The sequence below is a fragment of the Esox lucius genome, chromosome 22 (assembly GCF_011004845.1).
Source record: "Esox lucius isolate fEsoLuc1 chromosome 22, fEsoLuc1.pri, whole genome shotgun sequence".
NCBI classification, from domain to species: Eukaryota; Metazoa; Chordata; class Actinopteri; order Esociformes; family Esocidae; genus Esox; species Esox lucius.
In genome coordinates this window covers 7,164,237-7,185,327 of record NC_047590.1, presented here as the reverse complement: position 1 = coordinate 7,185,327, position 21,091 = coordinate 7,164,237, and the positions used below count along the sequence as shown (strand labels likewise).

At 46.2% G+C, this 21,091-nt stretch overlaps 3 protein-coding genes across 10 annotated transcripts; all 3 read right to left on the bottom strand.

Annotated features, from left to right (window-relative positions):
* Window positions 1-179: 179 nt before the first annotated feature.
* LOC105019960 (cytochrome P450 20A1) lies at window positions 180-5,515 on the bottom strand. The gene is made up of 13 exons (XM_010886552.4): window positions 5,114-5,515; window positions 4,643-4,692; window positions 4,066-4,232; window positions 3,776-3,921; window positions 2,611-2,778; window positions 2,442-2,520; window positions 2,153-2,265; window positions 1,968-2,022; window positions 1,617-1,737; window positions 1,324-1,435; window positions 1,165-1,229; window positions 966-1,055; window positions 180-541 (listed from the first exon to the last, which is right to left on the bottom strand). The coding sequence occupies exons 1-13, from the start codon at window positions 5,183-5,185 to the stop codon at window positions 391-393; spliced, it is 1,389 nt and encodes a 462-aa protein (XP_010884854.1). The 5' UTR covers window positions 5,186-5,515; the 3' UTR covers window positions 180-390.
* Window positions 5,516-5,808: 293 nt separating this feature from the next.
* tmem237b (transmembrane protein 237b) lies at window positions 5,809-10,842 on the bottom strand. Of its 3 annotated transcripts, none has more exons than XM_010886551.3 (14): window positions 10,674-10,842; window positions 10,447-10,506; window positions 9,582-9,613; window positions 9,440-9,453; window positions 9,257-9,328; window positions 8,965-9,105; window positions 8,677-8,776; window positions 8,347-8,504; window positions 8,121-8,244; window positions 7,785-7,976; window positions 7,613-7,686; window positions 6,977-7,064; window positions 6,427-6,548; window positions 5,809-6,107 (listed from the first exon to the last, which is right to left on the bottom strand). In XM_010886551.3, exons 1-14 carry the CDS (start codon window positions 10,692-10,694, stop codon window positions 6,043-6,045), a joined length of 1,263 nt encoding a protein of 420 aa, XP_010884853.2. In that variant the 5' UTR covers window positions 10,695-10,842; the 3' UTR covers window positions 5,809-6,042. The 3 variants fall into 3 exon arrangements, with proteins under 3 accessions (XP_010884853.2, XP_010884851.2, XP_034145789.1); XM_010886549.3 differs by having other exon boundaries at window positions 9,440-9,448; XM_034289898.1 differs by lacking the exons at window positions 10,447-10,506; window positions 10,674-10,842 and adding an exon at window positions 9,945-10,220.
* A 76-nt stretch (window positions 10,843-10,918) lies between these two features.
* mpp4b (membrane protein, palmitoylated 4b (MAGUK p55 subfamily member 4)) lies at window positions 10,919-20,856 on the bottom strand. Of its 6 annotated transcripts, XM_020042235.3 has the most exons (20): window positions 20,609-20,856; window positions 20,097-20,171; window positions 19,846-19,967; window positions 19,553-19,630; window positions 19,365-19,448; window positions 18,363-18,494; window positions 15,617-15,698; window positions 15,246-15,331; window positions 15,072-15,143; window positions 14,506-14,761; window positions 14,385-14,402; window positions 14,251-14,292; window positions 14,146-14,166; window positions 14,008-14,022; window positions 13,654-13,875; window positions 13,396-13,476; window positions 13,192-13,285; window positions 12,583-12,691; window positions 12,286-12,420; window positions 10,919-11,852 (listed from the first exon to the last, which is right to left on the bottom strand). In XM_020042235.3, the coding sequence occupies exons 2-20, from the start codon at window positions 20,149-20,151 to the stop codon at window positions 11,661-11,663; spliced, it is 1,896 nt and encodes a 631-aa protein (XP_019897794.1). In that variant the 5' UTR covers window positions 20,152-20,171; window positions 20,609-20,856; the 3' UTR covers window positions 10,919-11,660. The 6 variants fall into 6 exon arrangements, 4 of the variants coding, with proteins under 4 accessions (XP_019897794.1, XP_034145449.1, XP_034145450.1 ...); XM_034289558.1 differs by lacking the exon at window positions 14,008-14,022; XM_034289559.1 differs by lacking the exons at window positions 19,365-19,448; window positions 19,553-19,630; window positions 19,846-19,967; window positions 20,097-20,171; window positions 20,609-20,856 and adding an exon at window positions 18,759-19,287.
* Between the last annotated feature and the right edge of the window lie 235 nt (window positions 20,857-21,091).

Sequence of the window (21,091 nt, the reverse complement as noted above, 5' to 3'; positions counted from 1 at the left end):
AAATGAACAAAATATATTAGAATCTCAACACATGATAGTAAACTTTAACATGCCACAAACTGTAAAAATACCATGTTTCTGGGAGTGTGAAGATCACTCCAGTGTTTTGGCCAGTTCAGCTGGAATGTCGTGCAGAAGTCCAAGAGCAGAGATGAAATTGCCATCACTTGGGAAGTATGTGGTTTAAGGCAAAGTTTAATACAAAAAAACATCATGATCCGGCATCGATCCTAATATTGAAAGAGGACAACAAGTTGGCAGCTCAAATTACAGTGTAGCCTTGTATACTGGCTAGAGCTGATATAAATCCTTTGGGGCTGGCTGATAATGAAGTACCATCCCAGCACAAGCATTCCACAAAATGCCTTGGAGGCTGATGTCAACTGACAGTTAGCTTCTTCTGGCCACAGTAATCCATGTGTCATCCTTAGGTGTGGACACCAACTCAGATCGGGCCTCTACCACCTGGCCCTTCACCTTACACAGCTTCAGCTTGCGCACCACAGTGCTGAGGAGAACAGTGGCCACCGTGTACGCAAACCTGAAGAGTAAAGAAATGGTAGCGTGTATGAAGTTAGTAGCAGACACAGCTTTCTTCTTTGTCCGGTGCCCGTCTTTATACTCTTTTTGCTATTTTCTGACGCTGTGGTATTCAAACCTTTGTCCTCAACATTTTAAAATCAGTACATTTACATTTTTAACTAATAACCAACAAGTTTTTATATATTTATCTCTTCAAAATGAATCACTTGTATATTATCATCATAGAATAATTTTGCCATCATGTTTTTCTTCTTTAAAAGAAGGACCCACTAGGGGTCAGAATATACATTCTGAATATCACTGTTGTAGAAGAAATTTGGCAACACCTTTACAATAGGTTGTGTCTGAGTTACGACCACAACATATCCTAACCCTTAGCTAACACTCAAGCGCACATCAAATATGATTTTCAATCTGGTTACCTCAGCTCAGGACAAGCTTGGTTTCCAGAGAATCCAAGCAGAGAGAAGCTTTTCCTGGCCGAATCTTCCATAAATCGGTCCGGGTCAAACCTGGACAGACAATATGCAAGCATTCAAACTACGGTAAAATGAAATACGTAACAGCTCAGGTATGGCCTCTACTGGCAGAACTGAGAAAGGACAACGCATGTTAACAGACTTGTAAGGACGGCTCCAGGTGTCTGCATCCTCTAGGACTACTCCAAGTGCATAGATTACTAGCGTCTGAAAAGAACAGTGAGGTTTTTTCATCAGTTAAAACTCCTGAATGTCTAAAATGCACAAGTGCTACATAAAATGACAGAGAAGAATGAGATACCTCTTTAGGAATGATGTGACGATCGACTTTCCCTTCATTTTCCTGCAGCCGGGCTGCGATGGGCGTCAGTTTGGCTGTCCGCACAGTCTCATTCAAAACCTGCTGGCAGTACCTGTAAGAGGACATTGATTGGAACGTGGTTTGATATCAAATAAATATGTATAAAAGAATAACAGACATGCTCCCTTGAGGCTGAGACATTAGCTCAGGAAGCTAACGCCCGTCTCAGGTCTCACAGAATTCATTGTGCAACAGCGCTTCTGAATTGTTGTTACATGGCTGTCAAAGCTCACCTGAGCTGTGGTATCTTATCCAAAGAAACAGGATCTGAGCCCAGGACATCCTCCAGCTCCTGGTGCAGCTTCTCCTGAACGTCCTCTGATGAGGACAGGAAGTGTACTGCCCAGATACACACTGGGAAAATATCAAAATCAGATCGGAACAACAAACACGTTGTTTTCTTGACATCATAATAACTACATATTTTATTAACTGAGAAAGAAATCAAAATAGGATATAATAGTATATATTATATTCAGTATTATTTATGATAGAACTATATCTAATAGTATCATAAATGTCCTACATTGTTTTGACAATGTAGCTAGGGAACTAGGTAGGATTTCTTTATTACCAGTACTCACAATTAGCTGTGATGACACAACCTGCCAGTGTGAATACCATGCTGTCCTCCATCACCTGTAGTAGAGGAACCAAAACAATAATCAATCAAAACAAAAGTAAAGGAAGTTATTGTCCTTCATGTGTGAATAACGGCATTGGGACTGATATGTCTCTTTTCCTTATCATCCAAAGACCCGTGTTTCACCTGTCTATCTGAGAGATTGGACTGCAGAAGAGTGTCCACAAACGCGGTGTGGTTCCGTTGTCCTTTCCTCTGTTCAGCCACAGACATCAGGACAGTTTCCATCTCTGTGAGCGCTGTAAAGAAACAGAATCTACCAATCTGGAGGACATACGACACACATGCAGGGGAAATACTCTGACCACGTCTTCTTATATTAGACACGCCCATTAATGAGGAAGTAGACGTTCTTTCAAAGCTCAGGTGTACAAGTACTGCATGGCATTACGGTTGGGGGCTAGTTCTCCCTCACCTCTCTCATAGTGCCCCTTTCTGCTTGAGCTTTTGTCCATGGAACCGTCCAAATAGCCTTTCCCTATCTCAGACCAGATCTGTCAAAGGGAATTACCGGTGAAAACCTCCAAAGAATACAGGCTGACACGGGCAACAATGGTGACTTTAAATGTGCCCAGCTTACTCACTGCCTCATGGTTCTTTCGGAAACGTATGACCTCGGAATCTTTCTGGAAGCGGTCACCGAGAGCGAGCTGAGTGACAGCCTTCATGGCCAGTCCTAGCAGATGGGCACAGAGGGGTGTGTGTTGGTCTTCAGGGAAAGACTGCCACTTCCCAACTAACTCCTCCACCAGCTAGAAGAGAGAAAAGTGTGAGAGGAGTATCATAGCTACTACAAAAGGAGCAACTATACTCTCCTTGGGGTCACACAAGGCACAGAAAAAAAGAACATTAAAAGGGTACAATATAAAGAACAACATACAATTAAAATGAGATTACAGGATTTTTATTCCTTTCTCTACACGGTAACAACTTTTTTGGCTGAGCAGCCCGGAAACCCAAGTCAAACAGCAGACTGTTTTGCGGACACCAGATTGTTTGACCCCGACAGTGTCCTTGGTTATTCATTCAGGCCTTACTAGTCATCATTCAAAAGCAAATAATGAAGATCCTCTGTCTGCCTGACTACATGTTACCTCCTGCAATGGGTTTCCTCAGCTTAACTTTATTGTGGCGCTGTCGGCGAATATATTCAAGTTACAAACAGTAGGGACTGGGAGCCATTATGGAAATGTCCCAGGGGAGTGAGCACAAACAAGCTCATGAAGTGAACCAATTTCAATCAGCAAACCAGTCCCAAATGGAGCCCTAGGCCCTTACACCTAATGCACATGACAGGGCTTCGAAGGGTTTAAGCAAACTGGTCATAACTCCACCTGGCACCAGGATGGGCTAGGGATGTGATTCACCATGTCCCTTACACACCAATCCAATTGTCTGGGATCTCTACAGCTGCACAGGCTGTAGGGCTCAGTGGTCCATTTGGATTTGGGTCAGTACCAGCCCGTTACAGTGACACATGGTGACCGGTATTAAGGACCTCCCATTTGTTGAGTCTTCACAGCATTTTGCGACGCCTCCATTAACGATTTGTATGCACTGATGGGACAGGTCACGCTGTGTCATTATGAAAATGCAAACAATTCACCCAAGTTTTGTTTAAGCGGGCCCCAGTGGTGTTGGAACTATGGCACGCGACATACCAACACGCACGCAGAAAGAGAGCCCCATAATCCACTCCCAGATTTACTTTACCCTGGGTGACAGCCGGCTGTGTCTACAAAAACAAACCTTCAGCAGCAGGGGGAAGTTTTTCTCCAGGGTGTTGTTGATAGCATTCTCATACAATCTCTTCCTCATTAGGGCCTCTGTGGCACCTCCACCCATTCCTGACTGGTAGCCTAGCAACGACTTCAGCATCGTCTCAAAAGAATCCGCTGTGATTAAAGGCAGAGGGCGTCAGTTGAAAAACAGGCTACTGCGATTTAACTGAAAGAAAACACAGAATAACAGAAATCCGTGGACTTTGTGTCACTATGTCCATACCACTTTCGCTTGTGCAACGTCTGTGAATTACTCACTGGTTCTGTTGGGGTTGATATGCTGCCGAAGCTGCTCCACGGAACCCAAGCTGACCACAGGACGTCTCCCGAACCAGAAAGAAGCTACAGGACCGAACTGTCCATGTAGACGGGCCAGGAACTCGTGCAGACTGCCTTGGTTCGCTATGTCTTGTAGGTTTCCATCTCTGGTGAACAAGAATTTGACGAATACCAAAATGACCCCAGTGTCTCAGAATAGGAGTGCCAATCTGGGACCAGTTTGGCTTTTTAGATAATGATAAATGTATTAATTTAAAAAAACAGCTGGACCTGACTCAGAACTTCCATAGTTGTGCTTCATAACTACTGGCTCAGTTAATGTGTAGTGGACTTTTATTAATGACTTTACGTTATATATATGAGGTACTGTGTTCTCCAATACTCTTGCAATTGTATGCCTTTTTGTCAGGTGGTCACTAAAAATGAGAGTTGATTCTCAATTGACTTAAATAACAGAGACAACAAAAAAGTTGTTGTGACTTCCCCCAAGTGCTAAGGACAAACAAAATGATTGCGATATGTGAGAGATATGAACAACGCTGACTGCATTACTCACTTCTCTTCTGTAGGGTTGAGACCTGGGATACCAGAAGCACTTCTTGATGACTTGACAAAAGAGACTCAAACATGTTAATTCCGTTTCAACAGATAAAGCATTCTAAATATGCCAAGTTATGCTGTGGAGTTATAAACACTTTCCAAATATTTGTCGACCACTGGCGCCCCCTAGCGGACCCCAGTTTGAAAACCCCTGGCACAGACAGAATTCAAAGTTCATGGAATAATCCTCTAGTCTTACTACTTGCTTGAACTCCGACACCATTGCTATAATGTTATATCTAATTTCAACCAAAATGCTGAAAGATTTCAGTGCTGAAGTTAGATGCATAACTTTTCCAGGGACTTTAAACTCATCTTTTCTAGCTCTGTATAGCTATGCACGAGTTAGCATCTGGCAGCTGCGGAGAGGAACAGTACAGCAGTAGGTTGCAAATGTTCTCTAAGTTAAGCACAGGCTTTGACTTACTGGATACAAATAGAGGACTGCGCCGACCAGAATGATGACAAATGTCACTGCAAAAATCGCAAAATCCAGCATGTTTGTTAATGTTTCCAAATTTGACCTTGCCAGTTAGTGAACTTCTTTAATCGCATTCGCTTATATTGCTATTTACTTGCTATAAAAAGACGTGCCAATACCACCCAATATTGTACAGCTGCTAGCTACCACGTCAACCAGGGCATCCTCAACATTGCTCACTGTTCTACTGCAAAGCCTGCACGAAGTCAGTGAGGCCAGAGCAATCCATTTCAGAGTGCATCGATTAATCTGATCACACAGAAGAATCACGTAAGCGGAGAGAATACCAGGTTGTTATAAACGGTTTGAATCCTGAATTATGATTGGCTGAAAGCTGTGGTCTACGAGATGGCATACCACAGGCATGATATCATACACATTTACAGTTGTTAATGCGTTGGTAACCATAAAAAAAAAAGCAATAAGCCTTGGTTTGTGTATTATTTCTGCAGCTTCAGGGCGTGAAGGTGAATTATGTTGTTGGTGTTAAAAATGTATAAAACAGTAACAGCTATTAGTCAGTTGTTACTTGTGGACTTTCACCATGCTATTCATGTAACTGTGCATCATCTTTATACTGCGTTCACAGTGCCACCATCATAGATCAACCTGCTTACCTACATGGATTTAGAGCATGGAGGTTGTGTTGGACATTTATTTGATTTTATGGTGTGGCATTAAACAAAGCAAGGCACAAATGTTACATAACTATGTTACGTCTGGTACAAGAAAATGACACAGAAGCATCTATGTTGGATAACATTTGTATTATTTCCAGTGGTCATACAAAAATAAACTTATTATTACCATTATGTGTACCTTTTTGTTGACTGATAAAATAAAAAAAATACATGTGCAAGAAAGAAAAAATGTCCTTAGGTAGATATCTCGGATTTCTCCTCTGGTCTCAAGGACTCAACTTCCATAGCCATTAGGAACCCTGGTTTGGAAACAGAGATTGGAAACCCATGTCATTCCTGACAAAACAAAACCTGCTGATCACTTTCACACATGAATTCACATCCTTGAAGGGACATCAACAGACATGTATCTCGGTATGGGCCGCTGAGTGCACGTGTCTCTCCGGAGATACCGCTTTGGCCAGTCCAAGGTCCATTGTCGCTTCTGGTTATTACGTCCACCAATCAGAGGTCTGATCAGATGACGAGCTGATTGGTGGAATTGGGTGAGTAAGTGCTAGGGGACCGGCAACCCTTTGGACCCAGGACTAGGATAACCGGATACCACTCCCAACCCACCTTCGGTGTGGTCCTTCTCAGGCTGAGAGGAGATGAAGAGCCAGGCCATTCCCACCAGTAGAGCCACTACCAGATTCACAATGATCCAGGGGTAAAGAATCTGGTGCTCTGTCCCAGGAGACCTACAGAGGAGTTAGGGCTTAAATAACCATTTCAGTCTAACTGGTGGATTTTTAATCAGTGTTTTAAAACGTTTCATCATGGAAACAAGCCCATTCTTCCAACAAACTATAATATTGCTGACAAAAAAGGAACTTTGCTTGCGTCTTTATGTTTCCTGAATGTTGGATATATTTATAGTTCATTTGCAGCTGTCGATAGTAACCCTGTTTTTGAAATAAAACTATAGAAAACCCCCCTCAATATGAATTGGTAAAGTACTCCTCAGAACGTATACTCTGTAAAGAGAACGCTTCATAAGAAACCATATGGTTCCATGTTTAATTTACAGCTACCCAAGTTATTCTAACAATATTTGCTACAAAGATTTTGAACTTGATTTTAACAATGTCAAGATGAAATGATGAAGACGTTAAGACCAGCAGCTCACCACAAGGTCCCATTAGCACTGAGGTAGAGGTTGATGCGGTCGCTGGTCATCTGCTGGCTGAGAGAGAGGACTAGAGCTGAGAAATATACTACGGGAGGGGAAGGAAACGTACATCAGTCCAATTACCATTTGCCAAACACAGACCACACTGCACAATCCAATAAATCACATTTATTTTATAAAGACCTTTTTATGTCAGCAGTTACACAAAATGGCAAGAAACAACAACAAGAGTTGATACACAGTGGTGATGATAAACTCCCTGGTATGGTCGAAACTTAATGAATAACTCTATAGAGGTTCACAAGGAGGGCAGAAACATTTACAGGTTAGCTCAATCTGTTCTTGACTTGGACGTAAAGTTTTGCTGTGGGCATCGACATGCTGAAATGGGCTTACACGATTTTAAAGTAGTCAACTGGGTGGGACTTCCAAATTCATTAACCATTCCCTCACGACAATCCGCAGCAGTGATCACGACAGATGATTAATCAAACTTGACTACTTCAAAATGAAGATTCAGCTGCACTGCCCATGTGCACACAGATGCCGTAATTGTAACTACATAGGTCCCTTTATCCATCTCCATGGTCCTGAAAGAATTAAATAAGGAAGATAAAATGGGTTTTCACTCACAGAAGGAGGCTAGAGCCACTGGATCCAGGGTGACAAACTCTCTCACAGCCATGGTGCCTTTGGCAAGATTCACCCTGAAATGACAGAGGGATTGGTAACATGTAGCTTCTCACCGACACACATGCGCAAAAAAAAACAAAAAAAAAAACAAACACTTGCTTTCCCTTTGTACCTGTCAAAGGCCGACACGGTGCTTATAGCCAGTAGCAGGTAGAAGAGCGACTGAGCAGGGTAGGCCAGGGTGTGGTACTGCTGCAAGAAGTTCGGCAGAGCGGACAGCTGTTGTCCAGCCAGAGTATAGACCAGTATGATGTTCCACACTGCATAGCCTGCCAGGAAACCGTGGCAGAACAGACCAACCACTCTGCATAGGAGAGGGAGCATTGGTGCACGAAACTAACACACACGCACACTTTAGGAATCACATGTCTTATAGTTTCTTTTTTCTAGTGGTTTCAGTCCATACCAAATTAGCAAACTGTCAACACGCACGCGCAAACACGCTCACCTGAAGCCACCATGTACCCTAACAGACACTTCCTTGGTGGTCCACACCTGCTGGATATCCATAAAGCTGTCCGCCTGGTTGCTCGACTTCCTTTGTTCGGACCGGTCAGCCGCTTGAAAGCGCTCTGCCGGAAGCCAGGGGTCCGAATCATTCACACCATATAAGGAACACTTCCCAGAGGGAGAAATAAAGGCTAGTCGTTGCACCAATGGAAAGGGACACTCACTGCTCCGCTCTACAAACACCTTCCCCACCGGCTGACTCTGTCCCAGGGGAGCAGAGAACAGGGAATGCTGGGGGATAGGGGGCTGGGCATCTGTGATGATGTCATCGTCCTCTACATCTAGGTCGTCGACATACTGGGTCTCTGGAACTTTTGACTTCCTAAGGAGATCCATGAATACAGGCAGGGAGGAGAGACCGAAAAATGGCTCAATACTCAGGGTTTATCAGTGGAACCACAACACCAAACAAGTGAGAACACACCTCATGCATTTCTGGCCATGGACTTTCATTTCCGCTCTCCATAGATAAGCCACATTAAATATTTACTCACTTCTTCCTCTTGGGCTTTTTGGGCAACTCTTCTTCGGGCCTGTCCATGTTCTGGTCCAGGTCGTCCCCGCTTACCAGGTCAGCGTGATCATCCTCCAGATCTGAGACACAGCACAAACAATGCGCCACACGTCACCATGATGTCAGAATCTATACATCAGACTACGACAGAGGGGAATTAAGATGCTGTCCGAGTGCAATTCTTCATGAAAAATCTGCTTCACAGGCAAGATCATGGTTGAGATCCAATATTAGAAGAGTAACCGGAGGAGCGGACACATTGTATTACCTACAGTCGCTACCTTCTTCTTCTTCTTCCTCCTCTTCTGTGGTGCTACTTCCTGTGACACAGGGGTCAGGGGCTGGACGACCTCAGACGCCCTGCGACTGCTCAGACCCGTCACCTGGGTCATCTCCAGCTCCAGGTCAGCTGCACATATAACTCTTATTAAATACTAATGATTATAGGATTATTAGGCAACAAAGTGCCCATCAAAATTCCAAACCCTGGAAGAAAGCGGTTGACAAAGCAGTTGAACTGAACACGCTCCCCAGAACTATGGAAGCTATTTACGACCCACCATCAGGGCTTTGAAAACCATCCACCTGACTCTTCAACTTCTTCTTTTTGCTTTTATGGACCGGTAACTCATCTACATAGGAGACAAAACAGGTAAAGTAAATGACATGCAAATAACCTCCTGCGATTCAAATTCTACAGGGAAATGAGCCACTACAACGTACATCTAAATGCCAATACTCACCACCCGCGTCTTGACTTCAAGCATGGGTCCCAAGGCCACACATTAAGAGGGAAAGACGGAGTGCGAGAAGGAACAAGAGAACCCATTAGTGTGCGGTTCCACTGAGAACTGTTAGTTCAAAGTGTCACAAGACCGGACTCACCTTGGCCCGGGGGGCAGAGCACGCACACCACGCTGTGGAAGACGACACGGAGGAGCATTACGACGTGTGGCCAAAAGCAGACTTGCAGTGTCACAGACCAGTGTTTACTTACAACAACAGTATCGTACATCGAAACAGATAAAACAAGAGGGGGAGGAGGCAGCCTCAAAACCAACCAGGTGATCTCCATGTGTTTCAAAGTAGAGAGCACTCACGAGCACAACTACACAATGCACTTGACAAATTGATCTCACGTTATAAAAAAAACAAACATCCAAAACTGAACCTGGACTCAACAAGGGAGAGCCTCTCCTGCAATGAGAAGATCCAAGATCAACAAATCCAGTAGCACCAAGAACTTACAGCGAGTTGTTTTCTTGCCATTCCGTCCAAGAATCAGGCAATGCTAGGAGGATATTTCTGTGCCACCGTCTTGATGACACTCCCTAATCCTGGGCTAAATCTGCACTATGCATCTGCTAAAGCACTGGATTACCAACAACGCATAGATCAGACCAGAGGGATTTTACCCCTCCAAACACTGAGTGAATAGGAGGGCCAGAGCAGGTATACTAAAGTGCCAAAGAACCCTACCGTCTGACAGACCATAGTTTAAATGGGATGGTGTAAAAGGAAATACAATGTTTGTGGTACTCTTCATTCACCCCCACTCCCGTTGATGTCGACCATCGCCATGACCTACCTCTTGCTCAGAGAGAGAACAATAAGATGGTATAAACTGGTGGGAACACAATTTTGTTGATAGGCTACCAATTTGCGTAAGTGGTCCACCCCGGCTCCATCTTGCTAGAATAATGTCCTGTCTAACTACGCATGCGCTGCTAATGGTAGAGGATTGGGGTACCTTTTTTTCTGGTGGTATCTGGGGAAGCGGCGGTAAGTCCCTCTGTCGCGTACTCCGTGCCTAAATAACCAAATGTAAAACATAACAAGAACACACTAGGCAATTGGCATATAGCAATATTAGTAACAAAGTTATAGTTATGTGATAGGCTAACATGCAGCGAAGGAACTAGCAAGCTGTGTTGTTGGCAAGCCATTTCACATCACAACATTTACTTTGCAACATACCTGGAATCCTGCTTTGTCCATTTTTGCGAAATAGTATTTAAAAAGGGAGCTGCATACATAGAGTTAGTGAGTTCGCTAGCTATCTGGTAAAAGTTACAGACTTTTGTATGCTGGTTGCCATGCTGGTTTTACCCGACTACTTTGTTTATACTCGTTGCTGTGATTTGTATTTCCGGTATGACATTTTCAAAGTAAAAGCCGTCTAATTCACATTTGACACAAATCTACAATACAAAAACAAATGATTACGTCTTCCAAAATGTTTTTAATAAGCAACATAGGACAGTAAAATGTTTAGTGTGTCATTCAAATCATTACACATGGATCTATTCAAGTAAATCACTAACATACACGTTTTTCTTTTGTATTTCCTTTTTTTTTTTTTTTACATAAGATTATCTGAGAACCGTTCTTTACTGGTAATTCCACCTGCTCACATTTCAGTTTACACTTACCATATCTACAAACACGTTATGTATTAAGATTCTTTGGCATAAACCGTCATATAAAACAACCTATGAATAAATGAGATACAACATAGACAATTCTTTGCTCTAATTGTAAACATGGTGAGAGATATAACCTAGAACATCTCATAGTAGGCCTAAATAAAAGGTTAAGACAATATCCAACTCTACCCACACAATTTAAAAGAGAGAAAAAAAACATACACTTATGAATTGCTAAATTCACCACTATCAGCCTTGAAATATATTGAATATAAAATATTCCAATTATCCTTGAACATAGAATATTCCAATTAGTCAGCAACAAATTCAAGCAGACACCAGGAACAGCGGCACCAGGACAATATCTGTTTGAGTCTCTTACACACAGCAAAACAAAAAGATCCCATCCTAAAGGAATTCCATTTAAGAGCAGTTAGAAGCAGCAGCCAAAGGCGACAACCACTTCTCACAAAAGTTGGACTTCATTCCTGCCTTTCCAATGAATTCCAATTGTTTATTATCCTCTTTTCGTTTCTCGTCAGGATTCCTCTGTAGGCCGTATCCAGTTGGCCGGAACCCACTGTGGTTCATCTTGAGCCTTTCTCATGGCTGTCAGTAGCTGAACACAAGAGTCCTGCAACTCGTTGTTCACCATAATGTAATCGAAGTACTGGCAGTAGTGAGACTCCAACTTCCTAGCTGCCTCCTCCATTTCCAGGAAGTCTTCTTCCTGAAGGAAACAGCATCACATAGGCACCATTTCAGTCACTTGTCAGCAACCTATATATTTATTATTTTTAACTGATACAGATGAAGAGAGTGAGATTGTGACAATGCAGGGCAACGCTGTTTGACATCTGTCCCACCAACCCAGGAAGACTTTGAGCTAATTTCTAATGCCCTGTGCAAGACCCCCCCCCCACCAGTTACTCCTAGTCACAAGGGTGAACTGCGAGGCAGTGCCTTCTATGCCAATCAGGGGCCGACCATGACCAATTTCATCCCCAGTGATGATGGTTCCTAGCTGACAGCTGATGAGAAATTATGTCACGGCTCACAATTTTGAGACTTGTTGCCATATTATCTCACTCTTAGGTAAAAATATAAAAGTTCCCCAGGTCAATTAATAAAGGATAATTAAAACTAAATGGTAACACTCTTACTTTGAAAGGACGCGTGGCATAGTAATTGGTGGTGACCTGAGCATTTTGCCTGGTGGTCCTCATGCGGTCTATGGTCGGTGGCTTTACATAGATGATGTAGGCCTTGAGCTCGTGTGTCCTCACTGATTGGATGGCCTGCATGGGGACAGGCGTCATACTTACTAAACCAGGCAGGATGATATTTGTGAATATCTGTGAATATTTGTGAACATACAGAGAAACACTGGGCTTCTCTTATGATGGCCATGACTAGTCAGTTATTCCACAATCCTCACTCGGCACGCCAGCAAAACTCACATGAGGCTCGATGTCAATCAAACAGATCCGTCCACTGTTCAAGATGTCCTTCACGGCGTCCAGGCTGGTGCCGTAGTAATGCCCCCTGTATTCCCCGTATTCCAGGAACCTGGATTGAAACGAAACACAGCGTTGGCTTTACGGTTGGTCCACGTCAATGTTACATATTTACATGGGGACATAAGACAATCCCAATGACTTCCGTGGAAGATCATACCAGTTGGACAGCATGTGTGTGTGTGTGAGAGAGAAATTAGATGTTTTCAGTCAGCCCTACCTCAATCAATCAATCAATCAAATGTATTTATAAAGCCCTTTTTACATCAACAGTTGTCACAGTGCTTTTACAAAACACCCGGCCTTAAACCCCAAGGAGCAAACAACAGTACTGTTGAATTTCAGTGGCTAGGAAAACCTCCCTAAGAAGGCTGACATTTTGGAAGAAACCCAGAGAGGAACCAGGCTCAGAGGGGTGACCATTCTTCCTCTGGCTGTGCCGAGTGAACATATTAAAGAGTACAAATTGTAATAAATAATAAATGCATGTGGGCTGAGTCCAGAGTCTATTTAAACCTAGTACAGGTTGGAAGCATGACCAGACGGACCTACCTGTTGTTATATACCATGTTCTCAAACAGCTCTCTGTTGATGAAGTGATATTCTCTACCGGACTCCTCACAACTCTTAGCAGCTCGCGTTGTGTCTGCAAGAAGATGAACAGATATGCCGGGCTATATCATAGGACATAACAGCGTCAATGGAAGATCATTAGAGGATCACAGGGATATGTGGGGCTAAATGCCGGGTACTTACGAGGCACTGCCCCTTGAAATGTCCCAGGGTTGGATTGGATTAACCGTCTGCGGAGTTCATTCACGCCAACGCCAGAGGGACCTGAGAGACAGGAAAACGTTTCTGTGGTTATCGCTAACGACACGCATCACACGGATACGGCTTTGTTGCCCGGGCCACCATATAGAACATTAACTATGAATTCTACACACTGCGGCTCGGTCTGGCTTTACACCACAGCCCGGATGGCCTGGCTGACGTCACCGGGGGGCGTCTTACCGACTAGGGCGACCAGGCGGTGTGCGTCCTGTGGGTTTCGCTGGTATCGCACCACCTCCTCGTAGGGGTTGTTAAGGGCACTGTAGCAGCTGCTGGGGCAGCGTGTGTGGCAGGACTGCTGACTGGAGCCGGTGCTGTGCGACCGCCGTCGACACAGACGCAGGCTACGCCTGAACCCAGGTAGGTAGATTCCGTCGACGTTACCGCCGAACTCGCCCTCCTCTGCGGGCAGGGGGGAACGGGGAGGGAGAATGACCACGGGGTGTCCGTTTGGTGCGTGCCACTGAACAGGGTTTTGTAGGCGATGCTAAATTCTAACCAAGTGGAACTTCGGATCGAACTGGTCATGCTCACCTGCCCTTAGCTCCTCTTACGTTCCACATTGGAATTCGGAAAATATTGACAGAATACAACAAACATTACTGGTATTATAAATTAGTGACATTATAGCTATCGGGGGGGAAACTATGAAATAACTTTAGACTTACCTACCAGATTCAAACGCTTCCTCATCTGTTAGAAAACAGAAAATAGGTTAAAAGCTGAAACGATGGGTTAAAGATGATGTGAATGTGTTGTTTTGAGATAAAATCTTACCAGCTTCAACACACTTTTCGTCAATGGCCATCAGATCTTCCTCTGAAAGCGCAAGGCAAGACGAATTGTCAGCGTCAATGATAACATCCCCCACACTGAGAACTGGCTCAATGAGCAAAGAGCATAGGTCTCACCTTCGTCCACAGTGCTTACTTCAGGCAAGCAAAGTTAAATGAAAAATGTGTCACAGACATTCAGTGAACCTCTTTACCAGTTACATATTTAAATATAAATATAAGCCTGTACCAGACTCACAGGTTTTGATGCAGGTGTGAGGTTGGTATGGCTGGGACCACCAGAACTCTCTCTGTTTCCTCCTGAGCATGTTGGTGGAGGGAATAAGGCCGGCGCAGGCCGAGGTGCTTGGCAGTTTCTTTGCCTGCCACCAGAGGGCGTCCGTCTGGTCCACGATCTCCAGCACGTCTCCCTTCCTGAAGCCCATGCCCGCCTCCGCACAGGGGATGGCTGGGTCCTGCTGGGGGCTGTAGTCTGCCATGGTACGCACGTACATCTAGGACAGCCGAGGTAAGGTGACTCGCACGTAAAGCCAGAACACTGACAAAAACCAAGGACAGAAGTGCAGAACTCTAACGGCCAGAACTAAACCATGTGTGTTCTTGGTGCTATTAGGTCCCTTACCGAAAAGAGAATGAGAGTGCTCATCCAACATGAGTCGAGATGCAACCACACATTTAAATCATCAGGGCGACTTTGCGCATTCTTTTATAACATGTATAAATCAAAGAGCGTTGTACCTTTTTCACACTATAAATGAGATTTGAAGGAAGGTTAGGTATCCTTGTTGCCATGCCATAACTCACCATGGTGTGGTTGTTGACGGGTCTGTCTGTGATGGGAACCACTTTAAACATGAGGGTACCGTGAGACCGGGCCTGTGGGACCAAATACGGGTGAACACCCCCCCGGTGGATGGAGACAGACGACGGACAGTATTCTGAGAGGACAGTTTGAAACGAACGGGCGGCTGGACTCACCAGGATCTCTATGACCTGCTCAGGCTCCAGGCCGTCCACAGGGTAACCGTTGACCTCCATGATGCGATCCCCTGCATGCAGCAGACCTGGAGAGAAGAGGAAACACCATGAGGAGGAAGAGACATTACAGACAGCCAGTGCGCCAGCAAGTCAGCCAGCCAGCGAGCCAGTCAACGAGCCAGCCAGTCACCAAGCCAGCCAGTCACCGAGCCAGCCAGCGAGCAAGCCAGCCAGTCACAGAGCCAGCCAGTCACAGAGCCAGCCAGTCACAGAGCCAGCCAGTCACAGAACCAGCCAGCCAGCCAGTCACAGAGCCAGCCAGCGAGCCATCCAGCGAGTCAGTGAGTGAGAGGGAGATGTGGAGATCTCACCACTGCGGTCTGCTAGTCCTCCATGGATCACCCGAGCCACGAAGATCTCCCCCGTTAAGTCACTCCTCTTTATGGTGGCTCCCTGAGACAGAGAGACAGAGAGAGAGAGACAGACAGAGAGAGAGAGACAGACAGAGAGAGAGAGAGAGAGAGAGAGAGGGAGGGGACATGAACCCAGAGTTGAAACATTGTCCTGCAGTTCTCACAGATGCAGACATATTAGATGGGGTGAAGAGGTCATTAGAACGCATAAGAACACTGAAGGACACACGTTGCCGTGACGTCCGTTGTTTGGTTGGAGTTCCATTAACCTCTTCACCGGTGCCATGGAATGATTGCGTGGACAGCAGTAGTGACACTGAACATTTGACATCAGAGGTTGTGGCAGGTGTCGTGATGTGAGATGGAGAACGTCACAAGTTTAAGGGGGAAAATGAGATGCTTTATTTGGGAATACAAAATGACACAATGTACAGTGTGACATGAAACGGATGACTTGACTTCGGAAACGCAGTAATGGACTTCGTGGGAGGAATGTTGGGTGACTGGACTGTGCGGAGGGTTACAGAAGAAAGGATAAATGCCTGTTATAGAACCAGCCCAGAGGGAGTCCAGGGGAGAATGCCCTTACAGGAGTCCCCAGAGTAGCCAACCCATGGAAAGTCTCCGGAAAAGACCAGAACAACACTCCCACCTGGCTTAATCACTTCCTGTTCTTTCTCTTCTTCTTCCTGTGGCTGGAGCGCGCCACGTTCTGGCTGCGGGGGAGTGGGACGAGCGTTGCGGACGGGGCTGGTGTTGACAGGCCGTTGGAGATGTGAGGCTGCTGGAACCGGACAAAGACGTGCTTTTGCTGGCACTCGGGAGATGCGGCAACACACCTCTTTGGAGTCACGGGAGAAGCGCCATCCAAGGTACCGGTGAGGGAGGTGGACGACGAGGCAGACGATAAGGACGGTTCTGTGTTGCTCTGAGCACAGCCAGACGTCCGGGCGTTCAGGCGGCTGGCTGCACATTCCTGTTCGCCGGCTGAGCCGTCGACCGACAGCGGCGGACGGACAGGCCGCGTCGGGCTGCGCTGTACATGCTGGGACGCGTCCTCCGCCACCCTGCTGGCGGCCACGAGTGTTTGCAGCCTGCTCACCACCCGGGCCAGCCGGGTCAGAGCGTTGGCATTCTCCCGGACGCTCTCCGACATGAGCTCCGTGGCGGCCGCCATCCTCTGGCCCAGCCGGCAGACGTCGGCCGTGCTGCGCTCCATGGAGACGGCTGCCTGCCGCACGCTGGACCTCAGCTCGTCCAGGCTCTCCTGCTTCGCCTGCAGCACGGCAGGGTCGGGATGCGTCCGGTCGACCCGACGGCACTGCATCGGGCTGGGCGGAGCCGAGCGGACCCGGGGGCTGAAGCTCCCGACGCGCAGGTGGGTGCCGGGGGCGTGGCGGTGGCCCGTTACTGAGGAGTAGCACGCAGCTAGATAGGGAGGGGCTACAGTCTGAGGCTGGATGGGTGAAGGCGCGGTTTGGTGAAGGAGAGGGGACAGAGAGCAGGCGGACTCTACAAGCTCTCCACTGTCCAGCCCTTCAGTCATTTCATCTCCAGAGGTAGGGGAGGTAGAAGGGAGAGAAATATGCATTATTGACCCGGGAAATGACAGGAACCTTGTTGAGATGAAAGCAGTAGTAGGATTCTGTTGTTACATTCTTGTTCAGTTTTCACCGCTCAGGCTAAACCTACGGTTCTTACCAATCAGCACCGAGCTGCAGACCGAAGGGGCGGGGCTGTTGGGGCTTCCTCCTTCCCGGAATGCATGCATCCGGCAAATTCTACAATTTCTCATTGGCTTAAAATTTGGCGAAGGGGATGGCTCGGCGAAGGGGGGCGGCTCGGCGAAGGGGAGCGGGGCCGCAGCTCCACAGCCATACACCGCAGTGGCGGGGGTGGGGCTGACTCTCCATGCACTGGGCGAGGGTTGTGCCCCCTCCAGAGGCCCCAGGTCCCCCTCAACCCGGGGTCGCCCGGCTGCCCCGTGGATGAGCATCTGGTGGGTCATCTTCCTCAGGGTGTCCCAGCCACTGCGTACAGCCCCTCCTGAGCGCCTCTTTCCCGGGGAGAGAATGGGCCATACAACAATACCTCCATCTCAGTCAGTGGTGTCTTTTTTTGTTTTTGCATGAACATTTGTCCACTTTTTGTAAAAACACAACAGAGCTTTGCACTTTAACTCTACAAAACAGAAAGTGTTCTCACAGACCTGGCACCGCTTCAAGTGGATTTAGATTTGAGATGATTTCCAAACGAGAGCCAAAAAGTCTGTCTGGAAAGACCTCTCTATTATATTCGGCTTATTGAATATAGGAAATGTTGGGGTTCAATCTGATCTAATTTAATCTTTTTAGTCCAAATTGACCCTTCGTGACACTAAGCTGTCCTGGAAATGTTAATAACTCTACCGCTATAAGTTTGATTGAAATCAACTGTCACACAATGTACAAATAACAATCAAACAAACGACATTTTATGAAATCTGCCTTATGTTACAGCATTTGTCAGGTCACCAGGAGATGCTTGCTGGAAAGAAAAAAAACGACAATTTCCTAAAAACAAATGTACAAGCATTCATTAAATTGTCCTCACATGCATCTTAAATCTGAGGACGCATGTTCGGACAACATGTTCCAAACAGTAAAGCGTGGGGCACTATTTAGCCCCAAGAGACCGGAGACGGTCAGGGGTTTCCATAACTCACCAGCGGCTGCTTGTTCTTCACCAGACAGACAATCCTCATGGCTTCCTCGTCGTCGGGCAGGTGTTCAGGGATGGGAGGCAGCACTGGGTCATAGTCCTTCTGGGCCACCGTGTCGTGAGCTGAGATCAGAGCCTGCAATAGTTTTCCTTTGTTGGTTCATTCATAAGTTAATTCATACGTTTTTTTTGTCGCTACAGACGGGGGTTTGAGCCCCGGTTGTGCAACTGCCGGTTTTGGCCTGGGGGGCTCCATTGGGTGGTGCATATTGTGCTAGCGCCGAATGGGGGTTGGGCATAGGGGATTTCCTTGTGACATTACAACTGGTTAGTTCAGCAATGGCACATGACCTTGCAGACTAAGAGAGACCTCTACAGTGGATGACTGAGGAAAGCTCACCATACTGAAGATGAAAATCCACAAAGAACTGTTCTACAGATGAGGAAACTCTCCTGAAGGAAGGCTGTGGATGTGTCAGCCACTGACATTCACAGAAGACTTTCCCAATGGAACTACAGTGGCTGGACTGCAAGGTGCCAAATAAAAAAGAGACTGGAAAGTTCCTGAAAAAGTTACTGTCAACAGTGGACCCAACTATTAAAATGTACCAGAGTCAAGAGGAAAGTGTGGAGAAAAAAGAAACATGTATACTAAGTTCTCTGTGAAATAAGGTGGAGGGGGTGTTACACTTTGTATGGGTGCCAATGGAACTTGCTCACTTGTCTTCATTGATGATGAAACTGCTGATGGTAACAGCAAGATGAACCAAGTGTACAAAAACATCGGTTATCACATTAAAGCTGATGTTCTGCACTTTAACCTCAGTCATTGTTTCATTTCAAAACCAATGTTCTGGAGTACAGATCCAAAATAACAGAACTTGTATTACTATCTAAATACATATGGACTGCATTGTGCATAAATAACTTAAACAACCCAAAAACAGTTTAGTCACAGCTGCATACTCAATTCAATAGTAGTCCTTGTTGAACCAGGTGCTCTCACCTTGAAGTGTGGTTCCCTGAGAAGATTGTATAACTCCCGGGCCTCAGCAGAAGGGTTTGGAACAGTTCTCATGTCAGCCAGAATCTAGAGGGAGCGCAGAAAGACGGATTGGAACCAAAAGCAGTGGATGCAGGAACAGGGCGGACACCTCTCCATGGTCTCTGACCGGGCAAATCCGTGGATCCTACCTGTCGGATGAGCTGTGTGGTGTACGGTAGAAAGGGAGCAGGCGGCTCTTTCTTGTGCTGCTGCAGGCATTCGTACACCTGGGTGAAGAAGGGACAAGGCAAACGGGTTAAACCTACGTTAAACCTACTGAAACCCCAGGTGATGTCCAGGGGGAGCTGGTTTGAACCTGTGGAACTTGGATCGTGAAAACAATTTGCTATTACTTCCACTGGTCCTCAGAGCTATTGACCATGATTTGATGTTCCCTGGGACAGAAAAGCTTTGGGAACCGCCACTCTAGATCGAGGCTAACCTTCAGCAGCGATTGGAGCCAAGGGGCGTTGAGGAGGCTGTACAGGAGCTCTGCCCCGTTGATATCCTTGTTGATGGAGTGTTTCACCGCCTCTACCACATCAGCCAGGATCTGCCTCAGGCCTAGAGGACGGCGTCAGCATAAACATGACCATTGGCATAAACAGCCATAGAATTATCACAACACAGGAGAGAAATGCTGCGCGATTAGCTCAACGTCAAGACATGACCAGTTTGGTTTCCCACACTTACCATGGTCACCCAGTCCAGGAGAGGATGTCACCTCTGCTTCCACAGCCTGTATCATGGTGATCTCTCAACCAAAACCTGGTGAGGAAATTAATATAACATTGTATAATCTGCTTACACACATTTAAGATTACAGTAACAACCAAATTAACAGGAATGTAACCTATATGGAGTTGTGCTTTTATGGATGTCCCTTATGGATGTCCATTAACTACGCTACTAAGAGCAGCCTCTTTGCTGTGCGCCGTCACGTTGAATGCCATACATGTCACGTAAAAGCCCTGGGCATGACGATACTGTTACCCCGTTCCTGCATCACGTTTGCCTCAACCTCACCAATTTAACAAAACAGAACTGTCAACGTAATGTTACATTTTTAATGTGTCATTTTTGGATAAACAATAGTGGATCCCCGTGTTGGGATTGAAAGGAGACCAGTCTTACCTCAACAGTCAGTCTACTTAATCCTGGCCGGGAGCCTATTGTGTATGAAAACACTTTTCCTGTGTGCTCACCTGTACGGTTTCTTCCAGTCTCTCGGACCCCCCTTCTTCAACTCCTAGTATGGTCCAGAGGAAGGTTTTTCATCTGTACAACCGTTTCCCAAAAGAGAATTCCCAGGGGATCCGCCGATAATACGTCTGTGCTTTTACCACGTAGCGACCGGGACGAGAGGGTAGTGTAATCCTCTCTATCCCAGTAATCCTCGGCAAGTGAGCCGTTGCGTCTCTACCCAGGACTGACAGAGGCATGTCCAACCGGCTGCCTGGCTGTCCTAGGCTACCCCGTAGCTCTGCTTCCAAAGCTTCTTAACTCTTTCTGCTTTTAACCCACGCCTGAACGTGAACGGATGGGATGACGTGACCGTGCTGAAAGTCACCCTGTTCACTACATAGTGACATATTGACCTGAGCTAGGGCACTGTGATGAGAACAGGCTGACATTTGGGACGGGCCCATTGTCCACACAGCTAGATGGCCTCAAGCTATGGCCAGCAC

Coding starts and splice junctions, on each gene's coding strand:
- tmem237b (XM_010886549.3), bottom strand. CDS start 10,732: ATGTATGCAGCTCCCTTTTTAAATACTATTTCGCAAAAATGGACAAAG. Junction 7,065..7,612: donor AGTGGCTCTAGCCTCCTTCT/GTGAGTGAAAAC, acceptor CCCCTCCCGTAG/TATATTTCTCAGCTCTAGTC. Junction 6,108..6,426: donor TGAGAAGGACCACACCGAAG/GTGGGTTGGGAG, acceptor TTTCCAAACCAG/GGTTCCTAATGGCTATGGAA.
- mpp4b (XM_020042235.3), bottom strand. CDS start 20,151: ATGATACAGGCTGTGGAAGCAGAGGTGACATCCTCTCCTGGACTGGGT. Junction 19,968..20,096: donor TCCTGGACTGGGTGACCATG/GTAAGTGTGGGA, acceptor GCCGTCCTCTAG/GCCTGAGGCAGATCCTGGCT. Junction 18,495..19,364: donor TCAGGGAACCACACTTCAAG/GTGAGAGCACCT, acceptor AAACTATTGCAG/GCTCTGATCTCAGCTCACGA.
- LOC105019960 (XM_010886552.4), bottom strand. CDS start 5,185: ATGCTGGATTTTGCGATTTTTGCAGTGACATTTGTCATCATTCTGGTC. Junction 2,266..2,441: donor AAAGGGGCACTATGAGAGAG/GTGAGGGAGAAC, acceptor GTTTCTTTACAG/CGCTCACAGAGATGGAAACT. Junction 1,056..1,164: donor ACCTGGAGCCGTCCTTACAA/GTCTGTTAACAT, acceptor TTGTCTGTCCAG/GTTTGACCCGGACCGATTTA.